Below are 18046 nucleotides of genomic sequence, written 5' to 3' on the forward strand. Positions count from 1 at the left end.
GTACTCCAGAAAGCAGGTTATGTGACATACCGGGGAATGCAAGCAGATAACCTTTCGTTTCCAAAAACGGAGGTAACTTTTTAGGGTCTGCTCTGGAGCAGCTTCTGTTCCAGGGTTAGTTTACTTCAGAGGTGTTCAGCACATGCATGCCCTATTGATGAAGCTCCAGTGGGCATGACAGAATGCGCACAATATTATATAATATATATATAGTATATATATATATATATATATTTCCTTCTATAAATAACTATTGTTTTTATTGAAGAACATACAGTTCTGTAATAAATAACTTCTAATATATTAATATAATTACCCCACATTAGTTCATTTAATACATCAATTAAAAACAGGCAGCCTTGACATAATTACAGTAGAAATACTGGAAATATTTTAGCATATGGAGCATATGTCTTGTACAATGGGAGACTTTCAAGTCACAAAGGTTGAACTAGAGTCAATGTTACCAAGAGAGATCTCACTTTTGGTTAAAAATGTTCATGTTTTCAATAATTTAAACAGGTAATATCACTAGGTCTGACATTTAGTCATATTTAAACACAACATGTGCAAGATCATGTGACCTGTCATGTCTATGTTCAGCTAACAGTTACTGTCATGGTTTAGGAAACACGGTTTAGGGTTGAAGTTTCGCTTTCAGTTTTGCAAATGGCAGAGCGAACCTGAATTTGCATGACATGGCAGCATAACAGTGATGCAGCAGTATTTAAAAAACGCCAACAGTGCATACACTTATCTTGCTTTGGGCATGTCAAAAGGTAGGTTAAGTTTCTGAGAAAGTCCAACAAGCTCTGTATTTAAATTACTGTTTCAGGTAATTAGTGTAAAAAATTATGTATTCAACTTTTATGCATTTCCTAGGCCTTCATATTTTGGCAGACCACGTCTACAGTCCTTTCATAAAGAGTGCTATACTGAGTGTGTGCTATTCCTGTTTTTTCCCCCTGTGAATGATACAGCATCCTGCAGAAAACAAGTTAGTGGTGAGAACATGCAGCTGAGTGAGGAGCAGCTGCATCAGATAGAGCAGAACAGACGCGCCGCACTGGAACGACTGGCCAGACGAAATGTACCTGTACCTGTTGGTGAAAGCTGGCGAAGACAAATTGGGACTGAATTTACAAAACCTTATTTTACAAAGGTAAGTGATACGCAGTGTGAGACATTATCAAAATAACAGTAAGAAGAGAAAGTAAAAAAAGACTTGTTCCTGTTTTGATTCTTTTTTCCAGCTAATGTCTTTTGTTACAATGGAGAGGAAATGCTTTACTGTCTATCCCAGCCCTGAGCAGGTGTTTTATAGCACAACTTTGTGCGCAATTGAAGATGTAAGTTCCTTAATATATAAAAAGGGAGAGGTATAAAAGATAAGTGCTTTACAGTGAAATTTCAATATACTACAGGTTGTGTTTGTGTTGACAGGTAAAAGTGGTAATTCTTGGGCAAGACCCCTATCACCATCCAGGTCAAGCCCATGGTTTGGGCTTCAGTGTGCTCAGGCCTAAACCTCCTCCTCCTAGGTACAGCATTGTACTGAACTGTGAAAATACCTATTTTTCAATCATCTGACCAAAATTAAATCTTAGGCAATTCATACAGAGCGTGTTTTTGTGGTTAAATGTGCAGGACGCACAACAGTGCAACGTAAAAAAACAACAACAAGGTCTAGAGACGCGTTTAAAAAAAGATTTTCTGTTAACTTGAGCCCTGCATTTTTAGAATGGTGTTTCATAAGTGATACGCTGCAAAAGAGGCAAGACACGAGCGCAAATATCAAACATGTCTGTCTTTACATAAAAAAAACAATGGAAAAGGAGCATAGTGGAATGGAAAAACGTTTACTGCGTGTACAGCCTCTTACTGTAAATATCTAATGAGAATTCTGTATTTCCATATTTGTTTACTTGCTTCACTTATTGCAGTTTGGAAAACATATTTAAGGAGCTGACAGAAGATATTGTTGGTTTCCAGCACCCAGGTCATGGAGACCTCACAGAATGGGCTAAACAGGGTAGGTGATCAACATACAGTACCGTTCAAAAGTTTGGGGTCAGGAAGATTTTTTTTTTCAAAGTCTTGATACTTTTATTCAGCAGAGATGTATTAAAGCTGCAGTCCATACCTTTTGGTGCTCTAGTGGTTAATAAACAGAACTGCATGTGTCTAGCTTTAAATTGATCAAAAATTACAGCAATGACATTTATAATGTTAAAAAATGTTACAACTGTTTTGAACATCGATAATAATAAGAAATATTTCTTGAGCACCAAATCAGCATATTAGAATAATTTCTGAAGCATCACATGCCACTGAAGACTGGAGTAATGGCTTCTTAAAAAGTAAGTTTTGCCATCACATTTTAAAATATTTTATTTTTGATTGTATTTTTGATTTTAAAAATGCAGCCTGGGTGAGTATAACAGCCTTCTTTCAACAACATTTAAAAATCTTACTGACCTCAAAGTTCTGAACAGTTGTGAATGAGCCTGTTACAAGTTATAGCATCATTTGTAAAGAAAGCTAGACCTAACTGATTTATTAAGTTGACTGTAAATGTTCTTTCCATTGTCAGGTGTTCTGCTGCTGAATTCTGTGTTGACAGTGAGGGCTCAACAACCCACCTCTCATGAGGGTCAAGGCTGGGAGCTCTTCACAGATGCTGTGGTCCTGTGGCTCAGCAGGAACCTCAATGGCCTGGTCTTTCTGCTTTGGGGCTCGCATGCTCAGAGGAAAGGCAGAGTGATTGACAGAGTAAGTTCATGGAGACACAATTATGAAATGTAAATATATTTATCAGGAATAAAAGGTTTTTACTTATTAAAGACGCTGAATGCTTACTGTTATACCTGTCACGGTGCAGTTGTGGTATGAATAATCACAGTTGATTGTAATATTGCAGTTATACAGTGGCACTGGTAACTAAAAACTGGACCTTTAAAAATCATTACGAGGCAGTAGTTTTAAGGAATATCTGACTGGCTGTTTTTCCCCCCCAGAAAAGTCATCATGTCCTTGAGACTTCACATCCATCACCATACTCGGCACATTTTGGCTTCTTTGGATGTAGGCACTTTTCTAAAACTAACATGCTACTTAAAGCAACAGGAAAGAGTCCGATTGATTGGACAGCTCTCTGAAATAATATTGAGCTATTTATTCTTTAAAAACTTTTTTTTTTGTATAACAGAGGGGCTATGGACATTCATTATTCTACATTACAGTTAAATGTGTTGCATTTTATGCTGCAGTTATGTTGCAAATAGGTCACAACTCCCTGTAGTGAAGTTGCCCTTGTAATCATCATGCCAGTTGTTATAATGCAAATAATTACATTATTTGGACAATAAATTAATACAGTAAATGAATGTAGTCATTCATTAGTGATATTAGACAAAAGGAGTGTTATTTTATGGACTGAACACATATGTCAGCTTCAAATTAAAAACTAAAAACAAAAACCTGTTAGATAGATAGATATTTAAACTAAGATGAAAGATATTAAATCAAAATGCTCAGGATGAAAATGTGAATGTGATTTTAAGATATCATTTTGGACAGATAGAAGTAGCAGAAAGAAACATATAATAGCATTAAACACAATCCTCAAGTATTGCCCAAAATGTTAGTCATTTTTAGACAACGCAATGCTGATTTCAATAGCTTCTTTTGAATTGTACAAAAAAATCACAATGTATTGTATATAGATCACACCGTGTAGTCTGCCTTGAGCATTTGGGAATGAGGCCAGTCGCAAACTAAAAAAAAGAAAAGAAAAGAAAAATAGGACACTACGACAGCACATGTAGAGCATGTTTCATAGTGGGATGTCCATAAATTCAGGTGATGCAGCCATAATAACCAGTGTCCCACTTCAACTCTTCTTGGACCTTGTCGTTTTTTTTTTTTACTCTGGACACCAACGCACAGACAGTACGGTACCTCTCTGCACCACTGGCACTGTCCCATTCTCTCCCGGGACTCTCAATTGAAACAAACCAAGCAGGACGTGAATTTTGTCTTCCTTAAAACATGTACTGCCTGAACTCTAAGGTAAGATCTACTAACTGCTCAAGCTTATTTCTTGATACTGGAATACTGAGCGTAACCTATGTGTGTGTAGCTATTAATTTCCTCCAGTGTTTACATTATAAACCTTATAACACCATGTAATGTTTGAGGATCTACTATCACGGTCAGTTTAGTTCCTATTTATCTGAAGTGTGTTGTTTAGTTACAAGAGGGCATGTTTTACCATTGTATCAGCTTGCACCACTAACGTATAAATTAGGTCAAAGGTGTAGTCGGGGATACTAATTAGGACTAGGAACATTAACATGGCCACGTTGTGTGGAATATCCGATCTTTAGGGCTATGCTGTGATTCCACGGATCATTTTACACCATGATGTATTGATTTGCTAATTGATGTTCAATGCATTTACCTTTTGTTTTAATGTATTCTTTTATTAATTTAAAAATGAAATGTTTTGAAGCCACGTGTTATCAAAAGGTAAATGATTAGTAATAAGATGTTGTGGAAAGTTAGTTTACCTTTGGAATCTTGTCTACAGCGAAGTCATTGGAGAAAAATCCGATCGGAATTACGAATTTGAAATAGCAAACGGTGTGTGATACTATCAAAACATTACTCCCAACGTAGCAACATTACCCCAGCCAATGGCATTAGTTCGGGGGCGGTCCTATCTGTTGGGCTGACCAATTAGATGATCAGGAAACATGTTTGGAAACAGGTAGGGACTTTGCAGTTGCGTTTGGCAGTAAACAAACTTCAAGTTTTATTTTTGTCATTATTATTTTTTTTCATAGTAGGAGTAGGAGATAATGATGTGGGCGGAGGAGATAAATGTCAAACTGATAAAAGCAGAGTCAGGCTTCAGGAATAGGCTATAGCCTACTTCACTGGAAATCCCAGTAGCACCTCAATGCAGTACATGAGATCCACGGGGAGGAGTCGGATCCAGATCCAAGGGGTGGAGATGGGTAGGATTAGGGGTGGGTTTAGGGATTAGGGGTGGGTTTAGGGATCAGGGGGCGGAGATGGGTAGGTTTAGGTATATGTAAGGTGGGAGGAGTTGGATCTGGATCCGACTCCTCCCCGTGGATTTCATGTTCTGCAGTGAGGACCATCTCGGAAATCCTGTTGGTTTGGAATTCCCACAGAAAGGCAACATTTGGATGACATATGGCGCTTCGTAAGTAAATATGATTTAACTCAAGTGTGGTACACATCATGGATGGGAAGTCTGATAAAAAAACGGTTCAACTTTTACTCCATCACTAGTTCACCGCGTAATTATGACAACCGTGTACACGTTTAATTTCACACATTTAACCACAAAAGTCATACATAAGGCACTTTTTTTCTATTATGATAATAAGGGTGTTTATTGTCATTAGTGTTAGATTTAATGCAGGTTGAATGACTGATATATTAATTAGGTCTTATATTCGATATACAGTTTTGCACCTATAGCACCCAATAGACAGTGGTGTACAACATCATCACTCACTGCGTGTCTGATAATACAACAAACAACAGCAGACATAAACAAGCTCATAAAAACTTAAAGTCATAACCTAAGTATTTGTTAACGTTACAAACATTTTTGCTATTAAATAAACTTTGAGTTCACTGCATGGTAGCTGGTCCAATCTAGTAGCTTGGTCAGGTCACCACCAGCTTGACCAGGTGCCAGCAAGCTTTGGCAGATCTTGCAGACTATCAATGTAATATGTCAATGTAAAAATAGTGGCAGACATGCTCCATTAAGGTGTGACTACAGTAAAATACTATAATTATACAAAATATTTATAGTGTCAAGAGTCAAATCCTTAATTAAATTACTATTGAACTGATCTGATTTTAAAGTGCCCCTATTATGGTTTTCTGAATATTACCTTTCTTGCAGTGTGTAATATAGCTGTCTGTGAATGTAAACGGTCTTCAAAGTTGTAAAGTCGAAAGTGCTCTATAAATAAAGTTATTGTCTCCCAAAAGAAAGAATCACTTCTGAACCTCCTGAACGAGTTGTCAGGAATTCGAATCCCACTGTATTATAGCTACACGTCATGGGGTAAAACATTTGCATAATGTCCACCTATGTTCTCTTACGAGAGGTTCTCTCGTATTGCGTAAGCTAGCTTACGCTACGGGAAAGATTCATCTTTTCTGAGAATTTGAAGCCAAAAAATTATCCTATAATTTTGTATCCATTGTCAACGCAGTTCAGCTGCAGCAGACCATGAGCGGGCTAGCTAGCAGCTCATTGGTTCGCTCACAGAGAACTGCTTAAGCCTATGAGGAGACGCGCCGCCTCCTCGGGGGCCTCGGCCTAGGATCACGCTGAAACCTGATCACTCGAAGTCTGCCTAGCACAGCTGAGGAAAAGACGGCGCTCTCCCGCCGCGGCCGGACCGCCGTCAAAGTTTCGCCCTCTGTTAGTCCCCGCTCACGCGGCTACTACAGCCGTGTACCCCGCCATTACCAAGCCGGTCCCCTTTCCCGCTTGCATGAGCACAAACGCCGTTTTCACGGCGACCCAGAGAAATCTCAAAAAGAGCATAAAAGCCTCCTGTGTAGAAAATGTGCCCACAACACTGTGTTCACTCATACACAAAAGCATTTCAGTTCCCGTGTTTCTCACAGAGCCCACTCTCATAAAGCGGTTCCAACCCGCTCGAGTTTCAGAGTACATAAGCGCGCCCACGAGCCCGTGTGCGCGTCCCACCTCTGCTCACTCTGTTACACGGCCCTTAAACTCCTCTCTGAGTGTAAGTCCAGCTGTCATAAACACTTTGAGCGCGCTCGCGCAGCCCGCTGTGTGCAGCAACGGGGACCATGTAGCCATTCACCCCTTAGCGTTACGCTTCAAAGCGTGGGAAGCTATTCCGGGAATTTCCCAGTGGGTGCTAAACACAATAAGGCTAGGCTATCGCTTACAGTTTCACCGCCGCCCTCCACGTTTTCGAGCGCGGCTAGAAACTATTGTGAACCCAGAAGCAGTGACACTGCTCCGTTCGGAGATAGCAAAACTATTGTGCAAAAGGGCTAAAAGGTGCACCGACAGAAACTTGGACCCACGGTTATGCGAGGTTCCTTCCTTGCTAGTTTTTCTCCAAGAGATGTTGGACAAGGGCAGGTCCCCGTCCACTCTCAAGGTGTATGTGGCAGCCGTCGCAGCGTTCGTTGAACCACGGCGCGGCCAGTCACTGGGCAAAGATGGCTTGGTCATCCGCTTCCTCAGAGGAGCTAGAAGGATGAACCCCCCACGCCCCGCTTCGGTGCCGATTTGGGACCTTTCCATAGTTCTCGAAGCTATGAAAGCCCCTCCATTCGAACCGCTAAACACCGTGGACCTCAAATACCTTTCGCTCAAAACAGTTTTTCTGCTCGCGCTCGCGTCAGTAAAACGTGTGGGAGACCTTCACGCGCTGTCCAGTAGCGCTTCCTGTCTCGAGTTTGGGCCCAATGACTCCTTAGTCGTTCTCAAACCTAGACATGGTTATGTCCCAAAAGCGATTGGTACCCCGTTCAGGGCACAAGTTATTTCCCTATCGGCTCTGCCTGCATCCGATAGCGAATCTGACTCTAATCTCCTGTGTCCGGTCAGGGCCCTGAGATTATACATTACTCGCACTGCTCCGGTCAGACGATCCGAGCAGCTTTTTGTTTCGTTCGGTGGGTGCACCAAGGGGTTGGCCGCCTCGAAACAGACTCTATCCAGATGGATAGTTGATGCCATTGCAGCCGCATACGCATCAAAAGACCTGCCATGCCCTCTGGGCATCAGGGCTCATTCCACTAGAGGCATGGCCTCATCGTGGGCATGGTCCAGCGGAATTTCCATTCATGACATTTGTGTGGCAGCGGGATGGGCTTCCCCCTCCACCTTTGTCAGATTTTACAATCTGGAAGTTCCCGCCTTGCAGGCTAAACTACTAGCAGTCTAGTAGGTTACAGCTCTTCTGGTTGAGCTGCACTATAGGGAGTCATTCACACAGACCGGTTTCGCTCTGTCCCTCTCTATCATGTGCTTATGTACTACACAATCTCCGGCCCGCTCTGCTGGCCTTTGTCACAGGTACATATAATTATTCCCACTCATAAGGGTTCCCCGGGGTCTCCCCTGGGACTCATAGTGGATGCTTAGCACGCACGGTGTTGACCAGGTGTTCCCGTAGCGTAAGCTAGCTTACGCAATACGAGAGAACCTCTCGTAAGAGAACGAATCGGTTACCTAACGTAACCTCGGTTCTCTCTAGATGAGGGAACGAGTATTGCGTTCCTGGCCGTGCTTGTGCTCCTAGCGTTCTCGCTTCATTCTATGAAAACCAGAGTTTACAGCCTGGGGACGCTAATTTATACTCTCTGACCACGCCCGTTTCGGCGGGCTCTGACGCAATGAGAGCAGGTCAGACTCTCATTGGCCGAGAGTTCATTCGCGTCTCCTCATAGGCTTAAGCAGTTCTCTGTGAGCGAACCAATGAGCTGCTAGCTAGCCCGCTCATGGTCTGCTGCAGCTGAACTGCGTTGACAATGGATACAAAATTATAGGATAATTTTTTGGCTTCAAATTCTCAGAAAAGATGAATCTTTCCCGTAGCGTAAGCTAGCTTACGCAATACTCGTTCCCTCATCTAGAGAGAACCGAGGTTACGTTAGGTAACCGATTCGTTCTACGTTGTCGGCCGGCGAACAACTTGACCCGCCCTCAAACACTGTAGCTTTGTCATATGATTAACATCATGTCGAGAAGAGCTGTGTCATATGCAGTGAAAGTACATTTGTTTTATTTTCACTTCCGAATAATGAGGCTGCAAAGAATCAGTGGTTAAAATAAACTTTTTCAATGATACCACAGCAGTACAACTACAATCCCAATATTTTGTTGTGTTCCCGTCATTGTGTCCGATGGAGCAATATTTGTTTAACAAACTTTAATGTTACATCAGTCATTCACGTTAGTGCTCGGCTAACGTATGTGCTGTTGATACAGTTAATGATACAGTTTCCACATGTGCACTGCAATAAATTAGAAACATCGGTTTGTTGATGGACATATACATATGACATATGTTAATGCCTATGGTGAGGAATTACAGTTGCAACATCTCATAATGTACGTCAAACTGAGTAGCGTATCACTTGGAAACATCCAAGTCGCTCTTGCGATGGAGGTTCGGGTTAAATAACTAGTTTTTCCAATGTTTCATCATCGGACTCGTGCTCGGATTGATATGGTAAAATCGATGCAATCCTTACTGTCTTTACAGTGTGCATGATCGCTGAGGACTGAGGAAGCCACCGGAGCTAAAGTAAGCGTGTGTAACCGCGCTGTAAGCGGAAGGACAATCGTAACAAACTGGGCCGCCTGGCCAATCAGAGCAGAGCAGGCTCTCGAAAAGGAGGGATTTAGAGAGACTAAATCCTCGGACGAGTTGTTTGAGAGTTGTTGAGTAATGTGGTGATGTGCAGTGTATATTATGAGAAAATGAAAGCGTTTTTTGACCTTTGATGCATGTAAACCTGTTGTAGGAGACCTCCAAAACAAAATTAGGAACCTTTAAAATAGCATAATTGGGGCACTTTAACAGGTTGGAGTGGTTTATTGGTGCAAAGAAAAAGCAGACATGATGACTAGGTTTTAGACAATATTACTGCCTTTTGAGTTGGACACATTTGAGGACACAAACTGTTTTAAATCCATTCCAGTCTTATTTGGTGCACTTGTTCAACCTTTTCACTGAAAATAATTGGTTCAAAAGCAGGGCAGTGCATAGACATTTTTAGGGGTAGTGGCCCTGTCTAAAAAATCTATATCTCAAGACATGAAACTAAAAATACATCAAGTAAGTAGGGCAACTGAACCATACATTACCTGAGGAAGTCTAGTACTTACATACTTTTACAGTAATGAGGTAAACATCCGCTGACTCGGGTTCCATCAGAACCTCAAATGACCGTGATTATGACCAAGCCATAGTATTAAAGGCTTTTTAACTTTTCTAAAGAGAGTTCCTTGGATGTTCCTGATGATTTCTACATGTTTTTTTCTATCCAAAGAGCACCTCAAACTTATTCATTTGAGTCCAGGAAGCGCTTCTCTATAGACATTTGTTCAGACCGTCCCAGCAGTCTGAGTAATTACACATCTATCAGTTTGTAAAAAAATAAAACGGAGACAATTTTACACCAAATGGGCTATGAGCCACGGGCCACGTGTTGGTGAGTGGGTAGTAATTAGCAGAAAACTGATCCACCTAATCAAAGATCAGTAACTAGACTCCAACGATGTAATTTTGTGCAGAAGAAGACAGGAGGGGAGGGAGTAGGGTGCAAGCTCAGGTTTCCACAGCCTTGTGTTACACATGGTGGGGCAGCGGCCGCTAAGGAGAGGTGCTGAATGAGATCTTCTCTTGCTGCCCCTCCATGAATCATTCAGCATCTTGGAGCAGACCAAGAGCTGAGTTTAGTAGTGGTGCTTAAAGTGAAATAATGTCACGAGAGCTCTTCACCATGGATAGAAACGTGAGATAGAGAAAGAGAAGAACGTTTAGAAAGAAAAAGCAAGCAGAATTGATCACGACTGAATGTGAAGTGAATCACTCTAGATGTGTCTTCTTCTGGTCTGAGTTTTCATCATGCCAGGGCAAACTGGGCACTGAAAGCCCTTTATTCTACTGAACACTGGACTAATACCAGGAGAATAAAGATTCATCTATTCTGGAAAAAGCAATGGATACTGAGGTAATTCAGGAATATTTCAGATCCTTATTGACTGTGCCATTTTTTAATTTGGCCTAAGATTAATTAGTATTGTGTCTATTTAGAGTATAAATGTTTGTCTCAAGATTGTGACTGAAAATTATCATATTACAAGCATATTTGTTTTGAATGCTAAATTAATAATACACAAACTGACAAAAAGTACTAAATAATTTTTGCTCTATAAGTTCCTCTGTGTAATTTTTTTTTTTACATTTGAGACTTGTTTTAATATTTAATGCAAATGTGACTGCAAACGACAGTGAGAATGTTATTATTTGGGGGTATTATTTGGGTTTGAGTTCTCTCTCATACTTAATATATGTATATATATATATATACTAAAAATAGAAACAGAGAAATCCATGTAAATGGTGTAAATAGGTTCAAAAAGGTAAAATCAGACATTTAGCTGCAAATATTTGTCAAGACTTTGTTTATTGACTTTTACAGAAGAATGTGGGTCAGTGACCAATGATTAGCTCTAGCTTTTTCCGAAGTCTCAAGCCATATTGTGAGCTGAGTAGGATCCACAGGATCCTGTGACATACTAAAGTTTTGGGACAATAGCGTGGCCTCTCAGATGATGGTCAGTTAGCCAGATAGACTTTCCTTCTCCCTCAAAATCAGCTTTAATGTCTCAATAACTCACTCGGAAATACAACAAGATGTATCTAATAACATTGACACCAAAGTGGAAATCTAAGTCCTCACGGAAAGTCCCCTTGTAGTCAATAATTGTATCCCTTAAAACTCACCTTTGATCATAAAAATTACATATTTAAATGTTTTTCTTTGGAAAAAAATCTTCATGCCTTAAAATAGCTTGAATGTAACTCCACACCCTTTCCTCATTTAGTATACGTGGTTCTATGAATATGATAATTAGCCCTGCCTCCACTCACTCACACAAGCTCAGAGATCCACTCATTGACGTGATAGGTTACAATGTAGTTTGTGACGTCAGAAACACCAATGATTTCAAACCGTGTTTTTGAGAATGTCTTTGGTTTTAAGGAGAAAATACACAGCAATGGTGTTGACTTATGAATTTGCACATGGTTTGTCTTAAAGCATATTAAAACACCACATTGACATATAAAACAACATTAGAAACTTGATTTTCACCACAGGGGGACTTTAAGACCTGATCAGTTGTGTAATTACAGGAGGAAAATATCAGCAAGCTCAAACTACCCAATGGTAATAAAACAAATGTGTATACACCAGATATACACTATAGTATAATCATGTATATTATTATAATAAATCATCATGATATATATCATATTGTATCATTTATATGCATATCTAAATATTCACGTTGCAACCTAATTTTATAGTAAAACAAAAAGTCTTTCAGTTGGTTATTGGTACCAAGAAAGAAAAGTTTAAAACAACGAGTTTAAAGCTAAGATGATGATTGTCTTCTAAACAGATGCAATACATAACATGCTGTGTGTAATGAGAGAGGAACACTGACAGACTGCCAGAATCTTGGCATCCCCTCTTGGCTCTAGTTTGAGTGCTCTTTGCCAGCTTATAGACAGAACTCAAATGTGATGCCAGCTTTATCTTTCAGAACATTTCCTAGTCTCTGTCTGCACTTTTGCTTTTGTGGTACAATAGACTGCAGCTTACTTAGCTATTTTTATTTGATAACACTTTATTTCAATAGTCCACTTCAGACATTTTACTAACTATAAGTCATTTTGCAACTATGTCAACTTCCAGTCATTAGAGTATTAGACTGTCTGCTTAATATCTGCTAACATTTGATTTTGATGCTCCCCCAACAGACATCATATACTGACTATAAGTAACTTTGCAAGTATACATACAACTTATTCTTTGACTCTAAGCCAACAGTCTATACTCTGAGTTAGTTGACATGTAGTTGCAAAGTAACTTATAGTATGTCTATGTGGACGATCGAAAAAGTGTAACATTTTATTTTACTAATGTTATCCAAAACTGTTTTAATATTCCCTGGACAGTTTAGAAAATTAAACTTGTAACTTATTGTGCACATCTTGTGGTTTCAACTGGACTTCTTCAAATATGATACGAGAGAGAGAGAGAGAGAAGAGAGAGAGAGAGAGAGAGAGAGAGAGAGAGAGAGAGAGGAGGAGAGAGAGAGAGAGAGGAGAGAGAAGAGAGAGAGAGAGAGAGAGAGAGAGAGAGAGAGAGAGAGAGAGAGAGAGAGAGAGAGAAGAGAGAAGAGAGAGAGAGAGAGAGAGAGAAGAGAGAGAGGAGAGGAGAGAGAGAGAGAGTGAGAGAGGAGAGAGGAGAGAGAGAGAGAGAAGAGAGAGAGGAGAGAGAGAGAGAGAGAGAGAGAGAGAGAGAGAGAGTAGAGAGAGAGTGTGTCTCATCTGTTCTTAGAGGTAAATCAAGCATCAGTAGCACCCAGACAGGAATGGTTCATTTATTCTTTGTAAGCCTGTGACCTTGGCCTAAATTCCATCCCATGACAGGAACGGAGAGAAACCGTGTAATCTCTGATAGAAATAGATTTGCCTCGGGTTTAAAGGAACCAAGATAGGACACACCTATGCCGAGCAGAGCTTTTTCAGGATGCAAGACAATAAATCCATAACTTTTTCTGTTTTAGACAGATGTTTCTTGACACACACATACACCGCAGACCCCCGTTTCCTTAGCAAACTTTTTATTAATGACTTCCCATGGTGAAGTGGTGAGTGTGATATGACATTGTTTCCTGTTGTACTTGAAATAATCACAGATGCTCTTTACAAAACTGATAAGATCACACAGTTCCCACATCATTACACAGAAACAATCACTGCACTGAAGGTAAGGGATCCCACTTTTACTTTACTTTTAACTATCTTTTAAATGTGCATTCTTTAAATATATTTTCAAAATATTTTTTTTAAGGTCTAAGATAGGCCTGTAATATGAGAGAAACAAAAAAAAAAAAAAAGATTTATGCAAATTATTACGCAAATGTAGATTTAAATGTATTCCTGAAGTGAATCCTGAGCAGGGCATGTCAGTGCAGCTGGGCTAAAATACAGCTGACTGTGATATGTCTCTCTGAAAATAAACCATGTAAATTCGCTCAGTTAATATTTTTTTTATATAACAGTTTTTAGGAGTAGTAGCCTATGACTACTACTAATAGTATGTATATCAATAGTATGTCATATCAATAATCACACTGTTGCAACAAATACAATTTAGTATCAGCTAGTGTTTTTCTTTAACAAAACATAAATTATTTAGCCTTTGAATATATAGTGAATTTTTGCTATATTTGTACACTGTAAACATGTGTACACATTTAGGCATGTATATGATCAAGGTGATCTGCTGAAGCTCAATTTGAGCATCAGAATGGGGAAGAAAGGAGATTTAAGTGACTTAGAGCGTGGCATGATTGTTGCTGCCAGACGGGCTGGTCTGAGTATTTCAGAAACTGCTGGTCTACTGGGATTTTCACGCACAACCATCTCTAGGGTTTTACAGAGAATGGTCAAAAAAAGAGAAAATATCCAGTGAGCGGCAGTTCTGGGGGCAAAACTGCCTTTTTGATGCCAGAGAATGGCCAGACTAATTCAAGCTGATAGAGAGGGAACAGTAACTCGAATAACCATTCGTTACAACCAAGGTCTGCAGAAGAGCATCTCTGAATACACAACATGCCGAACCTTGAAGCAGATATACGGTAGCAGAAGAACACACCGGGTGCCACTCCTGTCAGCTAAGAACGGGCTACAATTTGCACGGACTCGCCAAAATGAGATAATAGAAGATTGGAAAAATGTTGCCTGGTTTGATGAGTCTTGATTTCGCTGCGACGTTCAGATGATAGGGTCAGAATTTGGCGTAAAGATCCAACTGTTCAGGCTGCTGCTGCTGGTGTAATGGTGTTCTCGGGACATTTTGGGTCCCTTAGTACCAATTTAGCATTGTTTAAAGCCACAGCCTGAGTATTTTTGTCCATGTCCATCCCTTTATGACCACAGTGTACCCATCTTCTGTGGCTACTTTCAGCAGGATAACGCCCCATGACAAAGCTCCAATCATCTCAAAACTATTTTCTTTAACATGACAATGAGTTCACTACACTCAAATGGCCTCCACAGTCACCAGATCTCAACCCAATAGAGCACTTTTGGGATGTGGTGGAATGGGAGATTTGCATCATGGATGTGTAGCTGACAAATCTGCCAATATGTCAATATGGACCAAAGATGTTACCAGCACCTTGTCAAATCTATGTCACGAACGAGTTTATTTATTTTTAAGATTTTTTTTAAAATAACTTTTTTAGAGGACATAGGACTTTATCAACACACAAAAAGATATCCTTCCTGTTTGTCAAAAGACCAAGGTAGACCCTGCCGTTATCAGTGCTGATTGATGAATGTTCCTTATGATGGACTGTGCAGAAAAAACATTTTAGATTAGATAAGTAAGGCTGGGCTCAGACGGTTCATGTCATATTGTTGACAGGATTTGTTCAAGGCCACATCCAAAATGATATATTACCCTATGTAGAGTGATATAATAAAGTCAGAGTGAAGGAAAGTCAGTGATGTTGGTCATTTGTGTACATCTGTGAGAGACTATTGTTAAATAATCACCATTAAGATTTTTTTTATTTTTATTTAGTGATGATCTTGAATAAGTCAAATAAATAAGTGTTTTAAAGATCATTTTTAAGTACAAAACACTTATTTCAAGCAACTTCTAATGCTGTTGCTGCACAAACTTGTAGTGAACTTACAGCCTGAAAACAAGGTGAAAACAACAGTTCATAATGGTAAATCAAACAGGAAAAATCATGAATATTTGTGACATAAAAATAAAAAGTAAAAATTAAAAATCGGTTTATTATTGTGCAGTTTAATCTTCTCCTTGAAATAAGAATGTACACATGTGTAAAAACACATCTACCTTTTATTGGAATCGCTGATCGACACCTGTTCCTTTATTTTTCTTGTCTGTGATTAACAGAGTTTAGAGGAGCGCTGCCAGCGGATCCTACAGGAGATGGAGGGGTGTTTGACGGCTCGGGACCGGGTGGGCATTCAGGACTTTGTTCTCCTGGACGCCTACACCAGTGAGACTGCATTTATGGACAACCTTAGAAAACGGTTCAACGAAAACCTTATATATGTGAGTCCTGCACCCACTCATGTGACTTCTGAGAATAGACTGGGATAAAGGCCGGCAATGCAATATCCAGTATCACTGTTACTTTCATTATTGAGATGGGGTAGAGAATAATGTGGACTCTCATGCTGAACATAGGTCACTGCACACAGCAGGTATCCTACAAAGTGAAAATGTTCTCTATACATCTCATTTGCCTTGTCGCAAGAACTGGAAACTCACTTTGCTGATGATTCAGCATGGAGAAGGTTATCAAGGGCACTTTACAAAGATAAACCTCCTATACGAAACTGCTGAGACAGTTATATTTCATTATGATCCTTCTTTAACCTGTGAGTTTATATTTTTTGGTAGATTGTTCCAATCAAACTTTTTAAAAGTTGACAACATATTTTTAAAATGTTTTATTGAACTCGGATCATAACTCAATACTCTTTTGAGGCAAAGGACTGGACATTTTTTCTTAAATGTCTTTGTTTTTCTTACTTAGACCTACATCGGGACCCTCCTAGTGTCAGTAAATCCATATAAGGACTTGGGTATCTATACCAAGAAACAAATGGACATTTATATGGGAGTCAACTTTTTTGAGCTGCCTCCTCATATGTGAGTTTGCATATATACACAGGAAAAATACATTATATACAATATATACAAATTAATACTTTTATTCCTCAGGGATACATTAAATAGATCAAAAGTGACAGTAAATACTTTTACATTTTTACAAAAAAATATTCTTAGTATTTATCATTTAAAATGATTATTAATTATTTTAAAATAAATATTCATCAAAGAATCCTGAAAAAAATTGATAATAAGAAATTCTTACAGAAAATCAACATATTAGAATGATTTCTGTTGGATCATGTGACACTGAAGTAACGACTGCTGAAAATTCAGCTTCGCCATCACAGGAATAAATTGCATTTTAAAATGTATTAAAACAGTTGTTTCAAACTTTAAAAATATATCACAATATAACAGTTTTTACAACTTTTGATCAAATAAATGGAGCCTTGATGATAACAAGAGACCTTTTTTTAGAAACATTTAAAAATCTTACCGACCCCAAACTTTTGAATGGCAGTGTATATACACATTTACTGTTTGTTCTTAAACTTTACTTTCTTATGTTTTCTTACTTATATTCTTCTTTGAAGATCATTGTTTTAAATGTAGTTTTTCTGACCTCTCAGATTTGCTCTTGCTGATAACGTGTACCGGACAATGGTTAGTGAAACCAACAACCACTTCATCCTCATCTCTGGTGAGAGTGGTTCGGGTAAGACAGAGGCCTCTAAGAAAGTCCTGCAGTTCTATGCAGTAAGCTGTCCCAGCACTAGACTCCTGGACAACGTGAGAGATCGGCTCCTTCTTTCCAATCCGGTGCTGGAGGTCAGAACCTTTGTCTAAAATGATCAGTTGAAAACATTGGACAGTGTGCATGCTCAAAGTGTAGCACAATGTGAAGTATTAATGCTGAGGGCTTTATCTCTACAGGCTTTTGGAAACGCCAAAACCCTGAAAAATGACAACTCGAGTCGATTTGGAAAGTATATGGACATACAGTTTGACCATCGGGTAAAGTCCTATTCGGACAGAAGCAGAATAGCAGAAAAGCATTCCTTACAAATATAAATACTTGCTCATTCTTTTAGGGAGCAGCTGTCGGTGGCCACATCTTAAGCTACTTACTGGAAAAGTCAAGGGTGGTCCACCAAAATCATGGAGAGAGGAACTTCCACATCTTCTATCAGTTAGTTGAGGGAGGGGAGGATGAGCTTCTTCGCTGGCTTGGTTTGGAGCGAAACTGTCAGAACTACCGCTATCTTATTCAGGTAAGAAACACAGATATTACTTTACTTTTTTTTATTTTAATTGATGATGCATAGACTTATCAGAGCCATAAACAAAGTATATTTATTTTATTGTTCAAAATCTATTTTCTGGACAGGGAGAATGTGCCAAAGTGAGCTCCATTAATGACAAGAGTGACTGGAAAACTGTACAGAAGGCTCTTACTATCGTTAAGTTTAGTGAAAAAGATATAGAGGTAAGATGCTCTCAGAGTGAGAGTTCGAGCATGTTGATTTGA

General features: G+C 39.4%; 1 protein-coding gene across 4 annotated transcripts in view; it reads left to right on the forward strand.

Moving 5' to 3' along the window:
• Nucleotides 1-658: 658 nt before the first annotated feature.
• The window catches only part of myo1hb (myosin IHb), a 34064-nt gene continuing 16676 nt past the window's right edge, over nucleotides 659-18046 (forward strand). The window contains exons 1-12 of one of the 4 annotated variants that reach the window (XM_056267438.1): nucleotides 664-779; nucleotides 981-1162; nucleotides 1254-1349; nucleotides 1444-1541; nucleotides 1944-2032; nucleotides 2594-2772; nucleotides 15790-15951; nucleotides 16439-16554; nucleotides 17148-17346; nucleotides 17452-17532; nucleotides 17610-17789; nucleotides 17906-18004. In XM_056267438.1, coding sequence (XP_056123413.1) covers nucleotides 716-779; nucleotides 981-1162; nucleotides 1254-1349; nucleotides 1444-1541; nucleotides 1944-2032; nucleotides 2594-2772; nucleotides 15790-15951; nucleotides 16439-16554; nucleotides 17148-17346; nucleotides 17452-17532; nucleotides 17610-17789; nucleotides 17906-18004 — 1545 coding nt within the window. In that variant the 5' untranslated portion in view covers nucleotides 664-715. Of the gene's footprint in view, nucleotides 780-980; nucleotides 1163-1253; nucleotides 1350-1443; nucleotides 1542-1943; nucleotides 2033-2593; nucleotides 2773-3017; nucleotides 3349-3952; nucleotides 4072-13404; nucleotides 13621-15789; nucleotides 15952-16438; nucleotides 16555-17147; nucleotides 17347-17451; nucleotides 17533-17609; nucleotides 17790-17905; nucleotides 18005-18046 lie in introns of those variants that run through there. The other 3 variants (XM_056267441.1, XM_056267440.1, XM_056267439.1) reach the window with 3 other exon arrangements.

Source organism: Rhinichthys klamathensis, unplaced genomic scaffold, assembly GCF_029890125.1.
Source record: "Rhinichthys klamathensis goyatoka isolate OS25496 unplaced genomic scaffold, OSU_Roscu_1.1 h1tg000259l_1, whole genome shotgun sequence".
Lineage (NCBI taxonomy): Eukaryota > Metazoa > Chordata > Actinopteri > Cypriniformes > Leuciscidae > Rhinichthys > Rhinichthys klamathensis.